The sequence below is a fragment of the Mytilus trossulus genome, chromosome 4 (genome assembly GCF_036588685.1).
Source record: "Mytilus trossulus isolate FHL-02 chromosome 4, PNRI_Mtr1.1.1.hap1, whole genome shotgun sequence".
Classification (NCBI taxonomy): Eukaryota; Metazoa; Mollusca; class Bivalvia; order Mytilida; family Mytilidae; genus Mytilus; species Mytilus trossulus.
In genome coordinates, this window is record NC_086376.1 from 90,630,443 (window position 1) to 90,649,539 (window position 19,097).

The 19,097-nt window shown below is 32.4% G+C and overlaps 1 protein-coding gene across 1 annotated transcript; it reads right to left on the reverse strand.

Moving 5' to 3' along the window:
* Nucleotides 1-795: 795 nt before the first annotated feature.
* LOC134716270 (protein PBDC1-like) lies at nucleotides 796-18,783 on the reverse strand. The gene is made up of 6 exons (XM_063579153.1): nucleotides 18,691-18,783; nucleotides 14,094-14,159; nucleotides 13,042-13,101; nucleotides 11,592-11,732; nucleotides 10,197-10,308; nucleotides 796-1,095 (listed from the first exon to the last, which is right to left on the reverse strand). The coding sequence occupies exons 1-6, from the start codon at nucleotides 18,712-18,714 to the stop codon at nucleotides 1,007-1,009; spliced, it is 492 nt and encodes a 163-aa protein (XP_063435223.1). The 5' UTR covers nucleotides 18,715-18,783; the 3' UTR covers nucleotides 796-1,006.
* Between the last annotated feature and the right edge of the window lie 314 nt (nucleotides 18,784-19,097).

The following is a 19,097-nucleotide window of genomic DNA, read 5'->3' on the forward strand; positions in this document are numbered from 1 at the left end:
GAGGAATATCGTATATATGTATTTTCAACCGCTATTTTTTGTAGATAGAAATATTGAAATTTTGAAATAAAAGAGTTTTTTACCATTTTGTAAAGATACTGAAAGTTATGGTGAGGTTTTTGTTAATGCAAATACATGTTTTATGTAATGTGATTGAGTGAGTATTGTGATCACAGGAACTAGCATCCCTATATATCCATGGGCAGCTGTATGAAAATTATCCTGAAATCCAATTTTTGTCCTTTTTTTCAAAATAAATCCACACATTAATTTCTTAATTTTCAGTATAATTTTGAAACATTAACTGTAGTACATCTTTAGATTTCTCTTTCTAATTAAGGCCTGATATAATATTGGTACATGTAAGTAAACACAATTTAAAATTTATTGTTGGCTTAAGAATAAGCACAAAATTTTATTGATATAAATTCAAATATTGAATTTAATGGCATGATGCTTAAATGATACAGAACTATCCATTAAACAAAATAAAACATGGTTAAACACTTTATGAAACATTATCAAATTTTCAGAAACAAACTGATTTCGAGAGACAATGTAACTTTGTTATATTGGCTGATAAACAATGTGTTCCAGACACATTTGTGCTCGGGCATAAAAACATATTGAGAAAAAGTAGAAAAGGTTCTTCAAATTTTTCTATAAATCCTACAGCAGAAAAATACATAATAGTAATCAACAAATCCTTCAATAACAGGCCCAAAATACCAATTAAAACAGTCAATGTATAATAACAAATAAGAAAGGCAAAAACATTTTACCCAATGATTCAAATCATGACTGTACACTTTTATAAAGTTTCAATCAAGTAGTTTGAATGTTTTTCTAATTTTATAAAATAAAAGTAATTTGTATGATTTATACAGACAACTATTTTATAGTATTTGATCAGTTCTGAAACACAAGTAGCTTCAACTGACAGAAGTTTTAGGTCGATCAAAGAATCTGTCCTTGTTACACATAGTCCTCACAATGATAAGCTGTGTCATGAAGTGTCTTTCTTAAATCTTAAATTGGAGTTAAGTCCTTCACGATTTCTGGCTATTTCAACTGCTAAAAACTGTATCCTCACAACTGCAAAAGATAATATCTTCCTTTATTAAAGCTAGACTTGTATTAATAAATATCATAACAGACAAGGCTACAAAAATTTTTACATATAAACCAAAACATGATCAAATTTAGTAGCTCTTCAACCTCTCTTTTCATATTTATTGACAAATAACATTTCAAAAGTTGGTAGCTGATTTTCAAAATTATTTTCAATTGTGTATAAATTTTCTGTCATAAAACACATCATTAATTTCATGATATGTCTTCATCTTAAAATTCTGGAGTCGATGTCACCAAAAAACTTATGACTAAAATTTATCATAAGTATACTGATTTGTTCATAACTTAAGACCAATCTGAGTCGTAAGTTTTTTTGAGAAATTGACTCCTGCACAATCTTAATAGTTTAGGAAGATTTGAGAAGCTACCAATAAGACAAGCTAATAGCAGTCTTTGTCTACCTCTAAAAGATGAAGGGCAGAACTAAAGTTATCTCCCTTTGATATTTAAATTTTCTGCTCTAACAAAAAAATACATACATGTATTAAAAAATAGATTTTAATCAAGTTCCATTTGCACATGTTTTATTCATAATGATTAAATGTTTCCTAGATACATTCAACAGAAATGAGAAGCATACATTTGTATATAATCAAGATTTTCATACCAAAAAAAAAGTACTTTGTTCATCTCAGATCTGCATTCCACCATGACAAGTAATTGACATTGTAATGTAAAATCAAATGATTATTTTTGTAATACTATTGGATTGTAAAAGCATTGACAGAACTACCTTGAAAATAAGCCCTTTATACTACAATTTGTGAAGTCAACACTTTTACAATTCTATAAAAAAACTAGAGGCTCCAAAGAGCCTGTGTCGCTCACCTTGGTCTATGTGAATATTAAACAAAGGAAGCAGATGGATTCATGACAAAATTGTGTTTTGGTGATGGTGATGTGTTTGTAAATCTTACTTTACTAAACAGTCTTGCTGCTAACATTTATCTCTATCTATAATGAACTTGGCCCAGTAGTTTCAGTGGAAAATGTTAATAAAAATTTACAAATTTTATGAAAATTGTTAAAAATTGACTATAAAGGACAATAACTCCTTAGGGGTCAATTGACCATTTCGGTCATGTTGACTTAATTGTAAATCTTACTTTGCTGAACATAATTGCTGTTTACAGTTTATCTCTTTCTATAATAATATTCAAGATAATAACCAAAAACAGCAAAATTTCCTAAAAATTACCAATTCAGGGGCAGCAACCCAACAATGGGTTGTAAGATTTATCTGAAAATTATAGAGCAGATAGATCTTCATCTGATAAACAATTTTACCCCATGTCGGATTTGCTCTAAATGCTTTGGTTTTTGAGTTATAAGCCAAAAACTGCATTTTACCCCTATGTTCTATTTTTAGCTGTGGCGGCCATCTTGATTTGATAGTCGGGTCACCGGACACATTTTTAAAACTAGATACCACAAAGATGATTGTTGCCAAGTCTGGATTAATTTGGCCTAGTAGTTTCATAGGAGAAGATTTTTGTAAAAGATAACTAAGATTTACGAAAAATGGTTAAAAATTGACTATAAGGGCAATAACTCCTAAAGGGGTCAACTGACCATTTCGGTCATGTTGACTTATTTGTAAATCCTACTTTGCTTAACATTATTGCTGTTTACAGTTTATCTCTATCTATAATAATATTCAAGATAATAACCAAAAAACAGCAAGATTTCCTTTAAATTACCAATTCAGGGGCAGCAACCCAACAAAGGGTTGTCTAATTCGTATGGAAATTTCAGGGCAGATAGATCTTGATCTGATAAACAATTGTACCCCATGTCAAATTAGCTCTAAATGCTTTGATTTTTGAGTTATAAGCCAAAAACAGTATTTTACCTCTATGTTCTATTTTTGGCCGTGACGGCCATTTTGTTTGGTGGACCGGGTCACCGGACACATTTTTTGAACTAGATACCCCAATAACAATTGTGGCCAAGTTTGATTGAATTTGGCCCAGTAGTTTCAGAGGAGAAGATTTTTGTAAAAGATTACTTTAATTTAAGAAAATGGTTAAAAATTGACTATAAAGGACAATAACTCCTTAACGGGTCAACTGACCATTTCGGTCATGATGACTAATTTGTATATCTAACTTTGCTGAACATTATTGCTGTTTACAGTTTATCTCTATCTATAATAATATTCAAGATAATAACCAACCAGATGCTCCGCAGGGCGTAGCTTTATACGACCGCAGAGGTTGAACCCTGAACGGTTGGGGCAAGTATGGACACAACATTCAAGCTGGATTCCGCTATAAATTTGGATTGTGATTAAATAGTTGACACAGCATAGGTTTCTGACACAGAATGAATGTATTCAAATGAACTTAAAATTTTTGTTTTCTCTTAGAGCAATTCACTATGCTGTTGAATATTAATCCTCTCAAAAAAATGTTTGAAGAAATTTTCTTTTTATTTATGAAATTTCAAATGAGAAAAATTTAACCCAATTTTTTATTCACATCCCCCTTTCCCTTATTCCAAAACTAATTTCAATTAAAATATTCTAATGGAGTTTGCAACAATTACTACTCATTTAAATACATGATGTAAAAAAACTGCTTGTTATCACTGAATGGTAAAGATTATTTAAATTTATCAGTTGGTAGTAAAAAGTGAATATACATTGTATATTGTATATAACAAAGATTTAAGTTGATTCTGGACAAAGAAAGATAACTCCAATTAAAAAAAATTCTTGCAGATATTTCTTGCTTACTATACTGGACAAAGAAAGATAACTCTTAACTAAAAAAAAATTTGCTATTTCACAATATTGTGAAATTAGATATTTCTTGCCATTGCACAATACTGTGCAATTGAAAAGACTTGCTATTGCACAATACTTAATATAATAATTTTAGATCCTGATTTGGACCAACTTGAAAACTGGGCCCATAATCAAAAATCTAAGTACATGTTTAGATTCAGCATATCAAAGAGGCCCAAGAATTTAATTTTTGTTAAAATCAAACTTTGTTTAATTTTGGACCCTTTGCACTTTAATTTAGACCAATTTTAAAACTGGACCAAAAATTAAGAATCTACATACACAGTTAGATTTGGCATATCAAAGAACCCCAATTATTCAATTTTTGATGAAATCAAACAATGTTTAATTTTGGACCCCGATTTGGGCCAACTTGAAAACTGGGCCAATAATCAAAAATCTAAGTACATTTTTAGATTCAGCATATCAAAGAACCCCAAGGTTTCAATTTTTGTTAAAATCAAACTAAGTTTAATTTTGGACCCTTTGGACCTTAATGTAGACCAATTTGAAAACGGGACCAAAAATTAAGAATCTACATACACAGTTAGATTCGGCATATTAAAGAACCCTAATTATTCAATTTTGATGAAATCAAACAAAGTTTAATTTTGGACCCTTTGGGGCCCCTTTTTCCTTAACTGTTGGGACCAAAACTTCCAAAATCAATACCAACCTTCCTTTTATTGTCATAAACCTTGTGTTTAAATTTCATAGATTTCTATTTACTTATACTAACGCTATGGTGCGAAAACCAAGAAAAATGCTTATTTGGGTCCCTTTTTGGCCCCTAATTCCTAAACTGTTGGGACCAAAACTCCCAAAATCAATCCCAACCTTTATTTTGTGGTTATAAACCTTGTGTCAAATTTTCATAGATTTCTATTAACTTAAACTAAAGTTATAGTGCGAAAACCAAGAAAATGCTTATTTGGGCCCTTTTTGGCCCCTAATTCCTAAAATGTTGGGACCAAAACTCCCAAAATCAATACCAGCCTTCCTTTTATGGTCATAAACCTTGTGTTAAAATTTCATAGATTTCTATTCACTTTTACTAAAGTTAGAGTGCGAAAACTAAAAGTATTCGGACGTCGTCGACGACGACGACGACGCCAACGTGATAGCAATATACGACGAAAATTTTTTCAAAATTTGCGGTCGTATAAAAACTGCAAAATTTCCACAAAATTACCAATTCAGGGGCAGCAACCCAACAACAGGTTGACCGATTCATCTGAAAATTTCAGAGCAGATAGATCTTGACCTGATAAACATTTTTACCCCATGTCAGATTTCCTCTAAATCCTTTGGTTTTTGAGTTATAAGCCAAAAACTGCATTTTACCCCTATGTTCTATTTTTAGCAGTGGCGGCCATCTTGGTTGGTTGACCGGGTCACGCCACACATTTTTTAAACTAGATACCCCAATGATGATTGTGGCCAAGTTTGGTTCAATTTGGCCCAGTTGTTTCAGAGGAGAAGATTTTTGTAAAAGTTAACAACAACGACGGACGACGCCTGACGCCGGACGCAAAGTGATGGGAAAAGCTCACTTGGCCCTTCGGCCCAGGTGAGCTAAAAAAAGAGCATTCAAATTATTATATAGGGCCAAAAAAAAATGTAATTCTGTTTCCTGTTTCACAACCGACCCTGACTCAAACCCCTGACCCTAGATCTTTTTATTCAAATCCGGAAAAAAATCGTTTCCGGTCCGATCCAGATCCATATCTTACTATGCCCAAACAATAAAATGGCTGCTCCCAGCACAAATGTGCTACAAAAAAAAATATCGACCTACCAACCCTAATTTATTTGGCTTGGCAGCAGGAAACAGACATATATTTTTTTTGGCCTAGTCAAACTAAGTTTGAACCCTAATCAAATTGCAACAGAAAATGTTTTAGTTCTAATCTATAGCATTAAGCCCCAAATATACACAGAACAAGAATGTGTCCTCAGTACACGAATGCCCCACTTGCACTATCATTTTCTATGTTCAGTGGACCGTGAAATTGGGGTAAAATCTCTTATTTGGCATAAAAATTAGAAAGATCATATCATAGGGAACATGTGTACCAAGTTTGAAGTCGATTGAACTTCAACTTCATCAAAAACTACCTTGACCAAAAACTTTAACCTGAAGCGGGACAGACGGACGGACAGACTGACGAACGCACAGACCAGAAAACATAATGTCCCTCTACTATCGTAGATGGGGCATAAAAAAGTCCCATAAAATCTATCTTGAAGAAAAACTTCTTATGGAAATTAACATCTGCAAAAATGAGTCTTTTTTTTGTCATATTTTGGTTGAATTTCTTTAAATTCATGTAATATATGATACTTTGATGGGGTTATAAGTTCGTAATTGACTATATTATATAATCTTCTGCTCATGAAATGTACAAAACTGAAGTGTTATGGGCTTTTTTGGGGCTTTTTTTTGCAAATTTTTCATTAAAGAAATTGCAAAATTTATGGCTTTGTGACCATTTTCAATCAAAGTGCTGGATAGCACCTATGGAAAGTTTGCAACTGTAGCTGTGTATTATTCCAAAAAGGTTATTGACGTGTATTATTTCAAATATGTATTTCATCACAGCTTTGATGTTTTAAACGAAACCATTGTCTCGTCAGTAATTATCAAAAATCTTTTTTTTATGTTTATCATAAAAAGTTTTAATATTTTCTATTGCAATCTTAAACTGTAGATCTAAAATAATGAAATATACATGCAGAAAGCTCTGTTAATTTTCTTTAAGAACCCATGCCATGTCAACTTCAAGGGCCTGTGAATTAGTATTTTTCTATTGGTTTAGGTCCTTCATATTTGTTTTTAGTAAATTAACACGTAAGTTTTTTTTGTTTGAATTATTCCACATGTTTCATATCGGGGCCTTTTATAGCTTTCTACACATATATGGTACAAATATTTCTCATTATTGACGACCTTTTTGTGGCCTATAGTTATTAATACATTTTCCTTCTTTGAACTCTTTTTGGATAGCATTGGTTCTTTGCAAAAACTACTGCATCCTTTTTTATAAATAAGACAGTTACAGTCACATAAATCAATACAACTGTAAAGAAAGTGAATTTATATTACAGGCTTTTATCAAAAATAGGGAACATGTCCATGGGACACAAATGATGCCCTTGCTAGCATTAACGTTATAAAGGGTTACAACTCAAGAACTGTAAATGTAACACTACCAAAATTTTTACTTGATCTGAATTGTGGGGTAATTTTAGCATTGTGTATCCATTCTAATTACACAGTATTGCGCAATAGATTTGTAAGATCTTGACATTGTTTTGTGTCAGAAATATATGTTATGTCAAAAAATTTGATCGCAATCCAAATTGAGAGCTGTATCAAGCTTGAATGTTATGTCCATACTTGTCCCAACTGTTCAGGGTTCGACCTCTGCGGTCGTATAAAGCTGAGCCCTGTGTAGCATCTGGTTCCATTTGTAACAAGGCACAACCCTAGAGCAGTAAAAATGACTGCACCAAAATTCAAACATGCTTTTGGTTTTATGGTTAAAAGTATTGTGTATAAGTTTCATAACATTTGGTTGAGCGAACTAAAGTTAGAGAACTGAAACGAAAATATTCAGCAATTTTTACATACAATGTATGTATAGGGCATAACTCTAAAACGGTATAACTATCGCCTAACTATCGCCTAACTATCGCCACAAAAATTCAAACTTGATCAGTGTTTGTGGTAATGAGAATTGTGTATAAGTTTCATAACATTTGGTTTAGACAAACTAAAGTTAGAGAACAGAAACTAAAATTTCCAGCAACTTTTCTATTTGTAAAGTAGAATAAAACGTAAGAATGGTAAAAGTGACGCAACTAAAATTCAAACTTGACTTGTAAATTGTGGTTATAAGCATTGTGTATAAGTTTCATACAATTTGGTTCAGGCAAACTAAAGTAAGACAGAAAACAGAAACATATTTTGGGATATACAGAGGTACGTATAAGTAAGAGAAGAATGTACATACTTACAGAAGAACAAGGATAAAACTCAATACGATGGGAGCATAACAACAGCAGTATGACCACAGGAACTAGAGGCTCTCAAGAGCCTGTATCGCTCACCTGACTCTATTTGGGTTTCTTAATTCATATAAAAAAAGATAAAATTTGGCTACAAAGTAACAACACTTGGTCAGCACCAGATAACAAACATTCATGCTTTGTTTGGTTTCATTCCATTCAGTGGTTCTCTAAAAGAAGACATTTGTATGTATTTCCCATAGGGTCCTATGTTAAACTAAGTCCCCCGCTGGCGGCCATCTTGGATCATGGATCGGCTACAAAGTAACAACACTTGGTCAGCACCTCATAAGAAACATTCCAGCCATGTTTGGTTTCATACCATTCAGTGGTTCTCTAATAGAAGTCATTTGTATGCATTTCCCATAGGGTTCTATGTTAAACTAAGTCCCCCGCTGGCGGCCATCTTGGATGATGGATCGGCTACAAAGTAACAACACTTAGTCAGCACCTCATAAGGAACAATCATGCCATGTTTGGTTTCATTCCATTAAGTGGTTCTCTAGAAGAAGTTCAAAATGTAAAATGTTAACGACGACGACGGACGCCAAGTGATGAGAAAAGCTCACTTGGACCTTCGGGCCAGGTGAGCTAATAAAAAGTTTATATACACTAGATTGATAGAATTTTTGTTGTAAGCAGTTTGTTTGATATGTTACTGTAATCATTGCCTCTGTGTTTGGATGACAAAGCAATTGAATTTCTAATTATGTATGGCATGCTATGCCTTAAAACTTTTCCAGATGCACATGTTTGTCTGTAATCTATCTAAATTTTGAGGTGAAAATGCAGCCATTTTAGCCAAAGGGTACACATCATGAACCTTAATCATTTCTACAGCACTTCATACCCTGAGCTATGATATTTTCAGAAGTAGATGCTGACTCGGTTGCTTTTAATACGGATGCTTTATGATACCAATTAGCGATAATACACCAGAGGTGGTATGATGTAAATTATTGGAAGAAGACTGAACAAGATTTGACGTGGGTCAATGTTTTTTCTGCTGTCTGAGTTTGATCCACTTGAGCATATTGGACATGTGAAGGGCCTTATATCCATATTGGAATGTATTTAAAAAACAGATTAAAAGTTTCAAATGATTTTTGGCATCAAAACCTTCCGATCGATGTTTAGACAAAAACAATGCATTTTTTAATTATTTTTTTTATCAAAGCCAGAATTTACCTTTGCTCTTCCTTAGCGTGAGACATTAAACATAAAATCATCGAGTATTTCATATTCTATCATCGAGTGTGTTTTTATAACAAACCATTATCACTTGTCAATTATCCGACGGCTTGGTCAAAATGTCAACTTGTTCTCGTCATTCCCGATTTTTTAAGATACACTCGAACTTTTACCACTTTTACGTACGTACATAGTAAACAGGTAAAAGTAGAGCGGAAAATTTTCATTCATGAATATGCAATCTCGCGTAGATTTCTTGTGATTTTCTCTTCAGCTCATGGCAGATCCGCTAAGTAGTTTGTGATACTCATTTTCAAAATGAAGTTAAATTCATTTGAATTGTCGGTGAACATTCATTTCTTTTTTATTCAAGTTGTAATCTTTTCAGTCAAAAGAGTAGTTCAAAATTTTAAAAGAATCTTCCAAGAATCAGAATTCAAACACTAGTACTAGTACTGAATTATCTAGGAGCAGAATAAATTGCGATAATCTGCCACCATAAGTTTGAGGCCGACGCCTATGGAAAGTAGCAATAGCAAGCTATAGCAAACTTTCCAAAAACTATTGTAATGTGAGTATTTTGTATTGTTTATATCTGTATGTTCGCTTTCAAATCTTACCACTTCTCCCTTCAGTTTCAAAAAGGGAAGTGATTCTGAAGTAGTGTGAGCCCTGAAAGTTATAATTTTGTATTGATTTTTATTGATATTTCTGCCATTTTTTGCAGAGTTGTCTCCCATATCAATGCAAATCTCCATAGGAATTTTGAAATAATGATTTTTTTGTTTTCCTCAAGTTAGATTTTATGGGACTTTTTTCTGTGTATATTTGGGATATAATGCTAAAGATTAAAACTTAAAAATCCTCTGTTGTAATTACTTCAAGGTTAGGGTCAAATTCATACTAGATCGACTATACATAATGATATAACCCAGAAATAACTAGATATAACTTGTTCCTATACATTGTTGTCACATTGTCATCGGAAGTATGCCATTATAAAACTCTTTACCTAAAAATGAATTTTCTTCTGAATAATCTTGTGTACAATCAGTTCTTAGTAATGATCCCATGTTATAATCTTCAACCTTCTCTTTGTAAAACTCACAGAATGAGCGCCATTTCTGAAAAATAATATAAGTAGAAAATGAAACAATCTGATATTTTTTTTCAAATATTTAAGAATATGCATTTTATCATTTTGAGATTAATACTTAAATTTTCTACATATCAAAATACTTGTATTCACAAACTCTATTCCTTATTAGTAAAATTGTTATAAAAGGGAGACAAATCTATCTATTTCCACAGTATAATGCTATTTATATTGATTGATTGTTGGTTGCTTTACGCTGCATTAGCACAAAAAGGCTATATCGTGGTGATAATGCTATAATATATTATATAGTTATTAATCTTACATCTTAGAAACATTATATTTTATTAGTTGTTATTGGTTTTGAACTAGCTTTCAGTAACTGTTAATACTCTCAGATTTGTACTTTGTGTTTTTTTTTGTTTTGTTTTTGTATAGATCTGATGGTTTTAGTCCTTTTCAACTAAATTTTATAAAATTGAGAATGGAAATGGGGAATGTGTCAAAGAGACAACAAACCAACCATATCAAAAAATAATAACAGCAGAAGGTCACCAACAGGTCTTCAATGTAGCGAGAAAATGTACTGTAGCGAGAAAATTTGTTGAAATTGTTCTTATGTTGTACTGTACACCACTGTCCCAGGTAAGGGGGAGGGTTTTATGTGAGTAAACATGTTTAACCCTGTCATGTTCTATATCTGGCTGATACCAAGTTAAAATTTAACAAAAGATATAGATTTTTTCTTGAGAAAAGAAATAAAAAAAAAGCCTGTACAAATAAATTGAATTCTTCACAACCACATCCATATAATCTGGATATCTTATTTTATCTATACATGATTTAATATCAGATAAATATAGATTCTTACATTGATACCAGTGGATTATCGGATTTATCCAATCGAGATAGTTAAATTATCAATTTTAAAGTCCGAGCCGCCTCGGCGTGTCCGAGCCGCCTCGGCGAGGACTTTAAAATTTATAATTTAACTATCGAGATTGGATAAATCCGATAATCCACGAGTAACTATGTAAGAATCTGTTTCTCTAATGATTAAAAAGACATTTTCTTTTTTTGTTAACCGAAAATCCCCTTCGAGTGCCTTTCACATTGCACGAAGTTGTCAATTTCATTAACACCTGTTATCATATTTTGATTCATTCAGTTAGCTAAAAAGGTCATGACCCTCAAAATCATCCAATGATCTTTTGAGATCACCAGCAACCACACGTTGATTAAATTTTTTTATACAATGGGTTCAGAAAGGGATAAATTTCCATAGAGTTAGAGAAAAAGGAATATAAGAACCTCTTTTCCTTCTGCTGATTTCATTTGCTCAACATCAATAACATCTATTTTAAAATCTGGGAACTCATCACGGAAATGTGAGTAAATGTCTGTGTCTATCTTTGTTAGTTTCAGTATTGCTGGATTCACAGAGCTAATCAACTAAAAAAAAATCATCAAACTTTTCAACAGAAGAAATATTTCAAAAGTCAAACATTTCCAGTAAATGGGCTATTTCACAGATTTTGGTAAAAGTTGGCATATAATTTGGGCTCGTTGAACTACATGTATAACTGAAAATCTAAAAAAATATGCATTTATCTCTTTTTTCATATGAAAAATTTACTGATTTTTTCAAACTAGGTAAGCATTTATAGTTTAGATAGCCAAACTTTTGACTTAGCCAATTTACTGTTCCTTGACCTTAACTGTAAATAATATATATTTCTTAAAACATAAAGATTTTCAAAGGTTATAATATTTGATTTCAATGCAGTTTAATTTTCAGCTATAATTTTTTTTGTGCAGGTTACATTCATGTATCAAGGTTAAGTGCATCTGTTATATTAAAAATGTGTACACAATTAGCACTTAAACAACTCTTTAACATTATATAAAGAACCATTCAATACTTATGATGACAATTGTATATATGCTACAACCATGAAATTAAAGAGTACTTTCAGGCTTTCGTTTGTTTTTCAATGTATTACTTTAACATTGTCCAGTATAGAATATGCAGTCATATAGCTATTGTATCTTATGTTGTAAACTATTATAATGGAGAGCCTTGCTGCTGTTGTCAGCCAGTCAACATACAGGTAAATGTGCCTGTTCCAAGTAAGTAGCCTGTAACTCAGTGGTTGTTGTCTGTAGCTGTGTTTTTCATTTATTTTTTGGTACACAACTTAGGCCATTTGTTTTCTCTTTTAATTGTTTTGCATTTTTAATTTTGGGACCTTTTATAGCTGAGTATGCAACATTGGCTTTGCTCATTGTTGGTGTTAACTTATGTTTCATTTGGTAACTTGTGAAGAGTTGTCTCAATGCCAATCATACCAGATCTTCTTTTTAAAAGGTAATATTTTTATAAAAAAAATATTGATACAGTTTGTATTTCAGTAACATAAGCAATTAACTGGGTTTTTTTTAATTTTAGTTTCTTGTGTACAATATGGTGTTCATTATCACTGTACTGGTATATATTTGTTTAGGGGCCAGCTGAAGGACGCCTCCGGGTGCGGGAATTTCTCGCTACATTGAAGACCTGTTTGTGACCTTCTGCTGTTGTTTTTTTATTTGGTCAGGTTGTTGTCTCTTTGACACATTCCCCATTTCCATTTTCAATTTTATTTTAAAAGCATTTGGTCTTTAACTTTAATGTATAGAACACATGGAAAAATACCATTACATGTTTTACATGCAAATAAAATGGGTTTTTTATAATCATGATAATATAATAAAAACTTACATTAAAATAAGTTTCTGCATGGTGATAAGCTTTTTTAGCCCATTCAAATTCAAGTTCTTCCTGAAAATAAAATAATACTCCACCTCATTTTGTATATATAACTATAATCTTCTCTTGTATTGGCTAGTCTCTAATCAATTATTTTAAAAAATGTTACATCCCAATGCTATAATTTTCTACAAATTATGATATTTTTGATGCTCTTTTGTTAACACAAGATAATATTTACATCATCCTCATTATAAAAAGTCAATTGGTAGTACTACATGTACCTAAATATTTGTGCTTTAAATGTTATACATTATATCTATATAACTGTCTGTAAATATTAAAATTAATAATGACCCAGCATTGTACTCCAATTTCATATATACATAGCTGTACATCAACGGAATGTAACGAATGGACTTTTCTGGTTACCTAGATATAGGAAGATGTGGTGTGAGTGCCAATGAGACAACTCTCCATCCAAGGAACAATTTAAAAAGTAAACCCTCACACGGAACAACAAGCTATAAAGGCCCCCAAAATTACTAGTGTAAAACCATTCAAACGGGAAAACCAACGGTCTAATCTATATAAACAAAACGAGAAACATGTATATATTACATAAACAAACGACAACTACTGTACATCAGATTCCTTAGCATGAATATATGACAAAAACTTTTCTGTTCGTAATTCTCTGTGATCATGGAAATGACTGAAAAGTGTCAGTGATTTGATTGATCACATGCAGAGAATCAACTTCCATGTCAGATATTTTAAAAACCAATTAACGTGTTATCGAAAAATGGGCAGTACTGTAGATGAAACCTTCAAAGTGAACACATTGTTATTCCTTTCATTATTATTTCCATGCTTTTACATGACTTTTCAGTCAACAACTAAATTTCTAATGACATGTACTAAAACAACCATTACAGTCTTACTAATTCCTTATAAACATGTATAATCCTTTATTTTAAACATTTAAAATTATCTTTAATATATTTTCACACCATATGATACATGTACATTTGATATAGTCACAGTGAGTTAAATATATTTACCCTGTTCTCATATTTAGAGGCATCTGAAGATAAAACACTTGATGCTGACTGAAGCTGATTTGCATTCTGCAATACAAAACAAACATAACTTACATTGTATTTGAACACAGACACTAAATTCATTGATACACTTGATTTATTCCAATTACATGTACAGAGCCTTGGTGTACAAAAACAGTGTTATAGTGGTCTTATCGGCAATCATACAATATCTCCTTCTTTTTATACAGTACAATCAATTCAATACAAAGTATTTTTTTATGTTTCAATGACAGGCTTTCATTTAAATTAATGGATATTTCCCACTTGTTGGTAAGGGGATTTCATAAACATTTCCCATACTTTTAACACATTCGTGCCGAATTTATACCAAATAATTCTATTTTCTGATCCAATTTGAGGAATTATAATATAGATTTTTTTTTATTCATTTTATGATTTATTATTATATTTTGGGCAAGGATCAGATAAAGTGTAAAAAGTAACGCCCGAACATTTTTCATGGTTATTTTTTTTATTTCTCTGTGTAAATAAGAGTCAGAAATCAATAAATTGTGGTGTATATTGTGTATATATATAATAAATAACTTCAATCATAAGCCATTTTTAGTTCATCTTTTTATGATGTTTTATGCTGAAATGTCAACGTTTTTTGTCTGCCATTTTGTGACATTTTGTGGGCCCTTCAGAAAATGGAAAATCATATTCCCTTTGTCTGTTTTCACATTATGCAGCTTTATTGATATTGAGAGATGAAGTGTCAATGAACACTTCAAACTAATAAGTTTGCCTAATTAATGTAGCTTAAAGGAGAAAAAAACTCTTTAAAAATCACCATTCGTCTGTTATGGTGTCGGTAAAAAAATCACCTAATTTAAAACATCGTTTAAAATTAACTGTTATGCCCCAATTGACATTTTAAAACTTCATGAATCGTGAAAAGGGTTACATTTAAAAACTGATAAGAAGAGATAGCAATGGGTAATATATGTTTCAGAAGACGGCGTGTTCAAAGCTGTAAGAGCTTTTTCGGTCAAAATAGTAATTACCGTACAAGCCGAGTTTATTTACTTATTACTGTGATTTACGTCACAAAACTATGTGCTCAACGATGGTTTAGTTACGCATGAGAACTACGTCATCGATCTATGTGCGTAAAATGGAAGGAACCACTTTGGAGGCGGGTAAGTTTAGTGTCGGTCATAAACTTTTTCAAGTGTCACGGGCGCCCTAGAATTCATGAATTGCTGAAAAGTGCTTTGAACGAGAAAGCTTCATATAGATACATGGTCCGTTTATTTGATTTTCCTAGCGAAACCGTTATTAGCGATAATTGTTTGGCAGAATGAGATATTTTGATCAGAGCATGAAAACTGTCCGATGCCCATTACTACTTGACAATTGCCAAATAAACAACCATTATTGCTTGACCTCCAAGATAATTACCATGTAACGGCGAACATTCACAAGTAGCAATCTTTTGTGTTTTTAACAGTGTTCCTCCATCGTACCCGTGAAATGGAATTATTCGACCCTAACTTTGAAATTGTGTAAAAGAAAAACGAAGTCCTGTCATTTAATTGCTATATTCATCAAATGTAAGGCACAGCTGTTATATTTGACCCTATTCCATAACTACTTATTTATTGATTTCTAGATGATTGAGAAAAACCCATATCACTTGAGTTGTGAGGTAGTGTGATATGAAAACTTATCATACAGAAAGTCTTAGGAAAATTTGAGAAAATAGCTCAAAACAGTTTTTGAAGATCTCTCAACAAATTGCATGCACAGAAATGTCAAACTGTCAAAACAAAACCTCCGTAACACTAAACAAATAATTTATTATTAGAATTCATTTTTAATTTATTCTTAAGGCTACCTCTACAACCATCTATATTGTTCTAACTATTCTGACCCACCAGTTGTCCAGTTGTAAGAGACTGGTATGAAAACTTACAGAATATGCATCTTATTTTTTGTGACGTCCGTAACAAATTGCACACATGGATGTGACACATGACTTGCAAAATGTCAAACTGTCAAACAAAACTTCCGTCACACTTAAGTTGTGAATTTATAATAAGAAGCCTTTTACCAATGATATTTTAGGTTACAACTACAACCAATTACACGATTAAAACATTTTTGACTCTTCAGGAACTTATTTGTGAGTAACTGGATTGGAAACTAAAAAAATATGCTTCATATTTTTGAGACGGCCATTACTTTTTTCCCCCCACTTTTTTTTATATCAAATTGTTCACTTACTGATTCATAGTTTTAGGTATGAGAACAAGAAGGTAATAACTTATTATTTTATTGCATTTAAAATAGATTGCCATGTTATTTTGATTGAAAATAAGGGTGTCAAACTTGGCAATGTAACATCCGTCACAAAAGCTGTGTCTATGTTTGAACAAAATAACTATCTTTATAATCACAAAACTCAACTCTGAAATGGTAAAGTATCCTCTGATATATTTAAAAATGTCATATATTAAATTAAATGTGATGGACGTTATGTCACACATATGTTACACTTTATCAGATCCTTGCCCAAATGTAAATTGTGTATAATTATATTACTGCTAATTGGTAAATTATACACACCTAAATTTGGTGTTTTTGTTGAGTGTTTAATAACCATGATTGTTGTTTTAACTTGCAAATTGCTTTGTTGCTTTGAAATAAAAAAAAAACAACTTGACAGAATGAGATAATTGTTTTGAACAGCTTGGCTGCTTTGAACTCATGTAAAAAAAAAAGTTATAGCAATACACTAACTAAACATGATTAAGATTTTATCAACACATAAAAAAACGTTGTCAGAATCTCACTTTATAGCAATACACTTATCAAAACTTGATTCCAAATTATATAAATAATACTAGTTAATGAAAATTGTGCGGGAACATGTAGGGTGCAAACAGACTTTGGGTGAGAACATGAGGGTGCAAAAGTGAAAGGGCCCGAAAAGTGAATCGGTGCGAAAATTATTGGGCATAAACAGACCCTGATTCACTTTTTTGTCTCATTGCCAGTTTTACTTTTCCTCTGCACAGATTGGCTTGCATACAGTGAAACTTAACTTATTTTCAAAAATATTATGAATCTACACATCTGTTTTTTCATACCTTAATTTAATTTAAGTTAAAATTGTAATACTTTTCAGAGCAGATTAGGTCAGATTAGAAGTGAGAAGTACGAAGAGGACAGTTGAGATATAGATGTACTTAGGAATATGTTGATGTTAATATATGTAATATACAGACAATTGCTGTATCAGAGTGGTAGCTGATGTTTTGAATATAGAGATATGCAGATACTTAATAGTGTCCGACCACGGTTTTACTATCGTCATAGAGTGAATCAGTGACATTTTTGATTTTAACGTAGTTTCAAAATGTGAATAACTTTTAATATCTGATGTGTAATATATGCATGTACAAATGTACATTGTAAGCCCCTAGTCTTACAATATATACAATTGCATTTTAAACTGTAAAATTGTAATGGTGGTCACTTTGTTTACTTGTTTATTCTATCTATTTGGGGAAATTGGTTAACTTTAGAATTACTTATAGTTCCGTAACTCTTTCTTCCGAGACCAGCCATGAAATTATCCTTGTCGGGACTTCCCGTTCTGGCACGTGCCCAGCCGGGCCCGTTGTCCCTAGGAACTATAAGTATGACGTCATTCACCGGGTTCAGGGCAGTCTACACTAAGGATTTAAAATGAGCAGACGCTCATACGATTTGGCATGCAAATGGAACCTTTATTTATACAAGTAGACTAGCCACCGCTGTATATTTATTCATGTGATCGTACTATGTTCAACCATATATGTCTTTAAAATAAACATCTTGTTTATATTTACGTAGTTTTACGTACTTTGTCCGATATCCCAGAACTTGGGTAGACAACGGGAAAACGAAGCCAGTGGAAACTTCCACTCCCAATACAAAATGACAAAGTGATTTTAGCTATTTATGACCCTGTAATCCATTGTGAATAATCAAGAAATTGATGTGCTCCTAATCACAGGAGAAAGTTACTGAAAGAAGAAGAAGTAAATCAATGATACCCCATCCAGTGGCGGATCCAGAACTTTTCATAAAGGGGGAGGGGGAAGGGGAGGGGAGCTGCTGACTGACCTAAGGGGGTGCCCACTCCAGTCATGCTTCAGTGATTCCCTATATAAGCAACAAAATTTTCCCCACAATAAGCCCCCCCCCCCCCCCCTTGATCTGTCACGATTGATTCTAGGACTTGAATAGCTGAACTCAGTTTGATCATGTTGTTGGTTGAACAATCCCTTAAACGCAGTCAAGACTTTATAGGACAAAAATATGAGTAACATCTGACACCAACCAAAGACAACATACCAACTTTTACAATTAAAAAGAAACAGGATAGCTAAGCTAGCTCCGGTTACAAAACAAAGTCAAAGTTACATGTCATCACACCGAAGGCGAAGCCCTTTTTCAGCTGGACTTTAACTTGTTTGAGAGCAAATTGGCTCCCGACTTTGAGACCAAAAGATTTAGTGTTTGTCTGTACTCAATTTGTTCCAAATCATCTTTTTTTTCTTACCAAACCTCCTAAATCAAATGCCATGCTTCCTGTCTGCTAAAAAAGTTCAATGTAGATTGATATAGTATATTTTCTCTACCTATAAAGCGCAACACAGATTCAGATGCATTTACTGACCGAGAGGTCTCGGCCCAAATGATCTCGTAACATATTTTTCTTAGATCAGCGAATCGCAATTTTATCGTGTTTGCAGTGATTTAATTATTATCACTTATAATATTATTCATCAGAAAATTTCTGAAAAAGAAATTTTATCGGATGTTTACAAATCTTTCTACTATCCTATTGTGCTCTCATCAGACCATCGATTGAGTACGCTGCCACAGTGTGGGACCCCCATCAAACCACATTGATCAAAGACATCGACCGGGTACAGCGTAAAGCAGCACGATTTGTCTACAACCAGT

Coding starts and splice junctions, on each gene's coding strand:
- LOC134716270 (XM_063579153.1), bottom strand. CDS start 18,714: ATGGCATTTGATTTAGGAGGTTTG. Junction 14,160..18,690: donor CATTTGATTTAGGAGGTTTG/GTAAGAAAAAAA, acceptor TTTGTATTGCAG/AATGCAAATCAGCTTCAGTC. Junction 1,096..10,196: donor AGAAGAAAATTCATTTTTAG/GTAAAGAGTTTT, acceptor TATCTTTTGCAG/TTGTGAGGATACAGTTTTTA.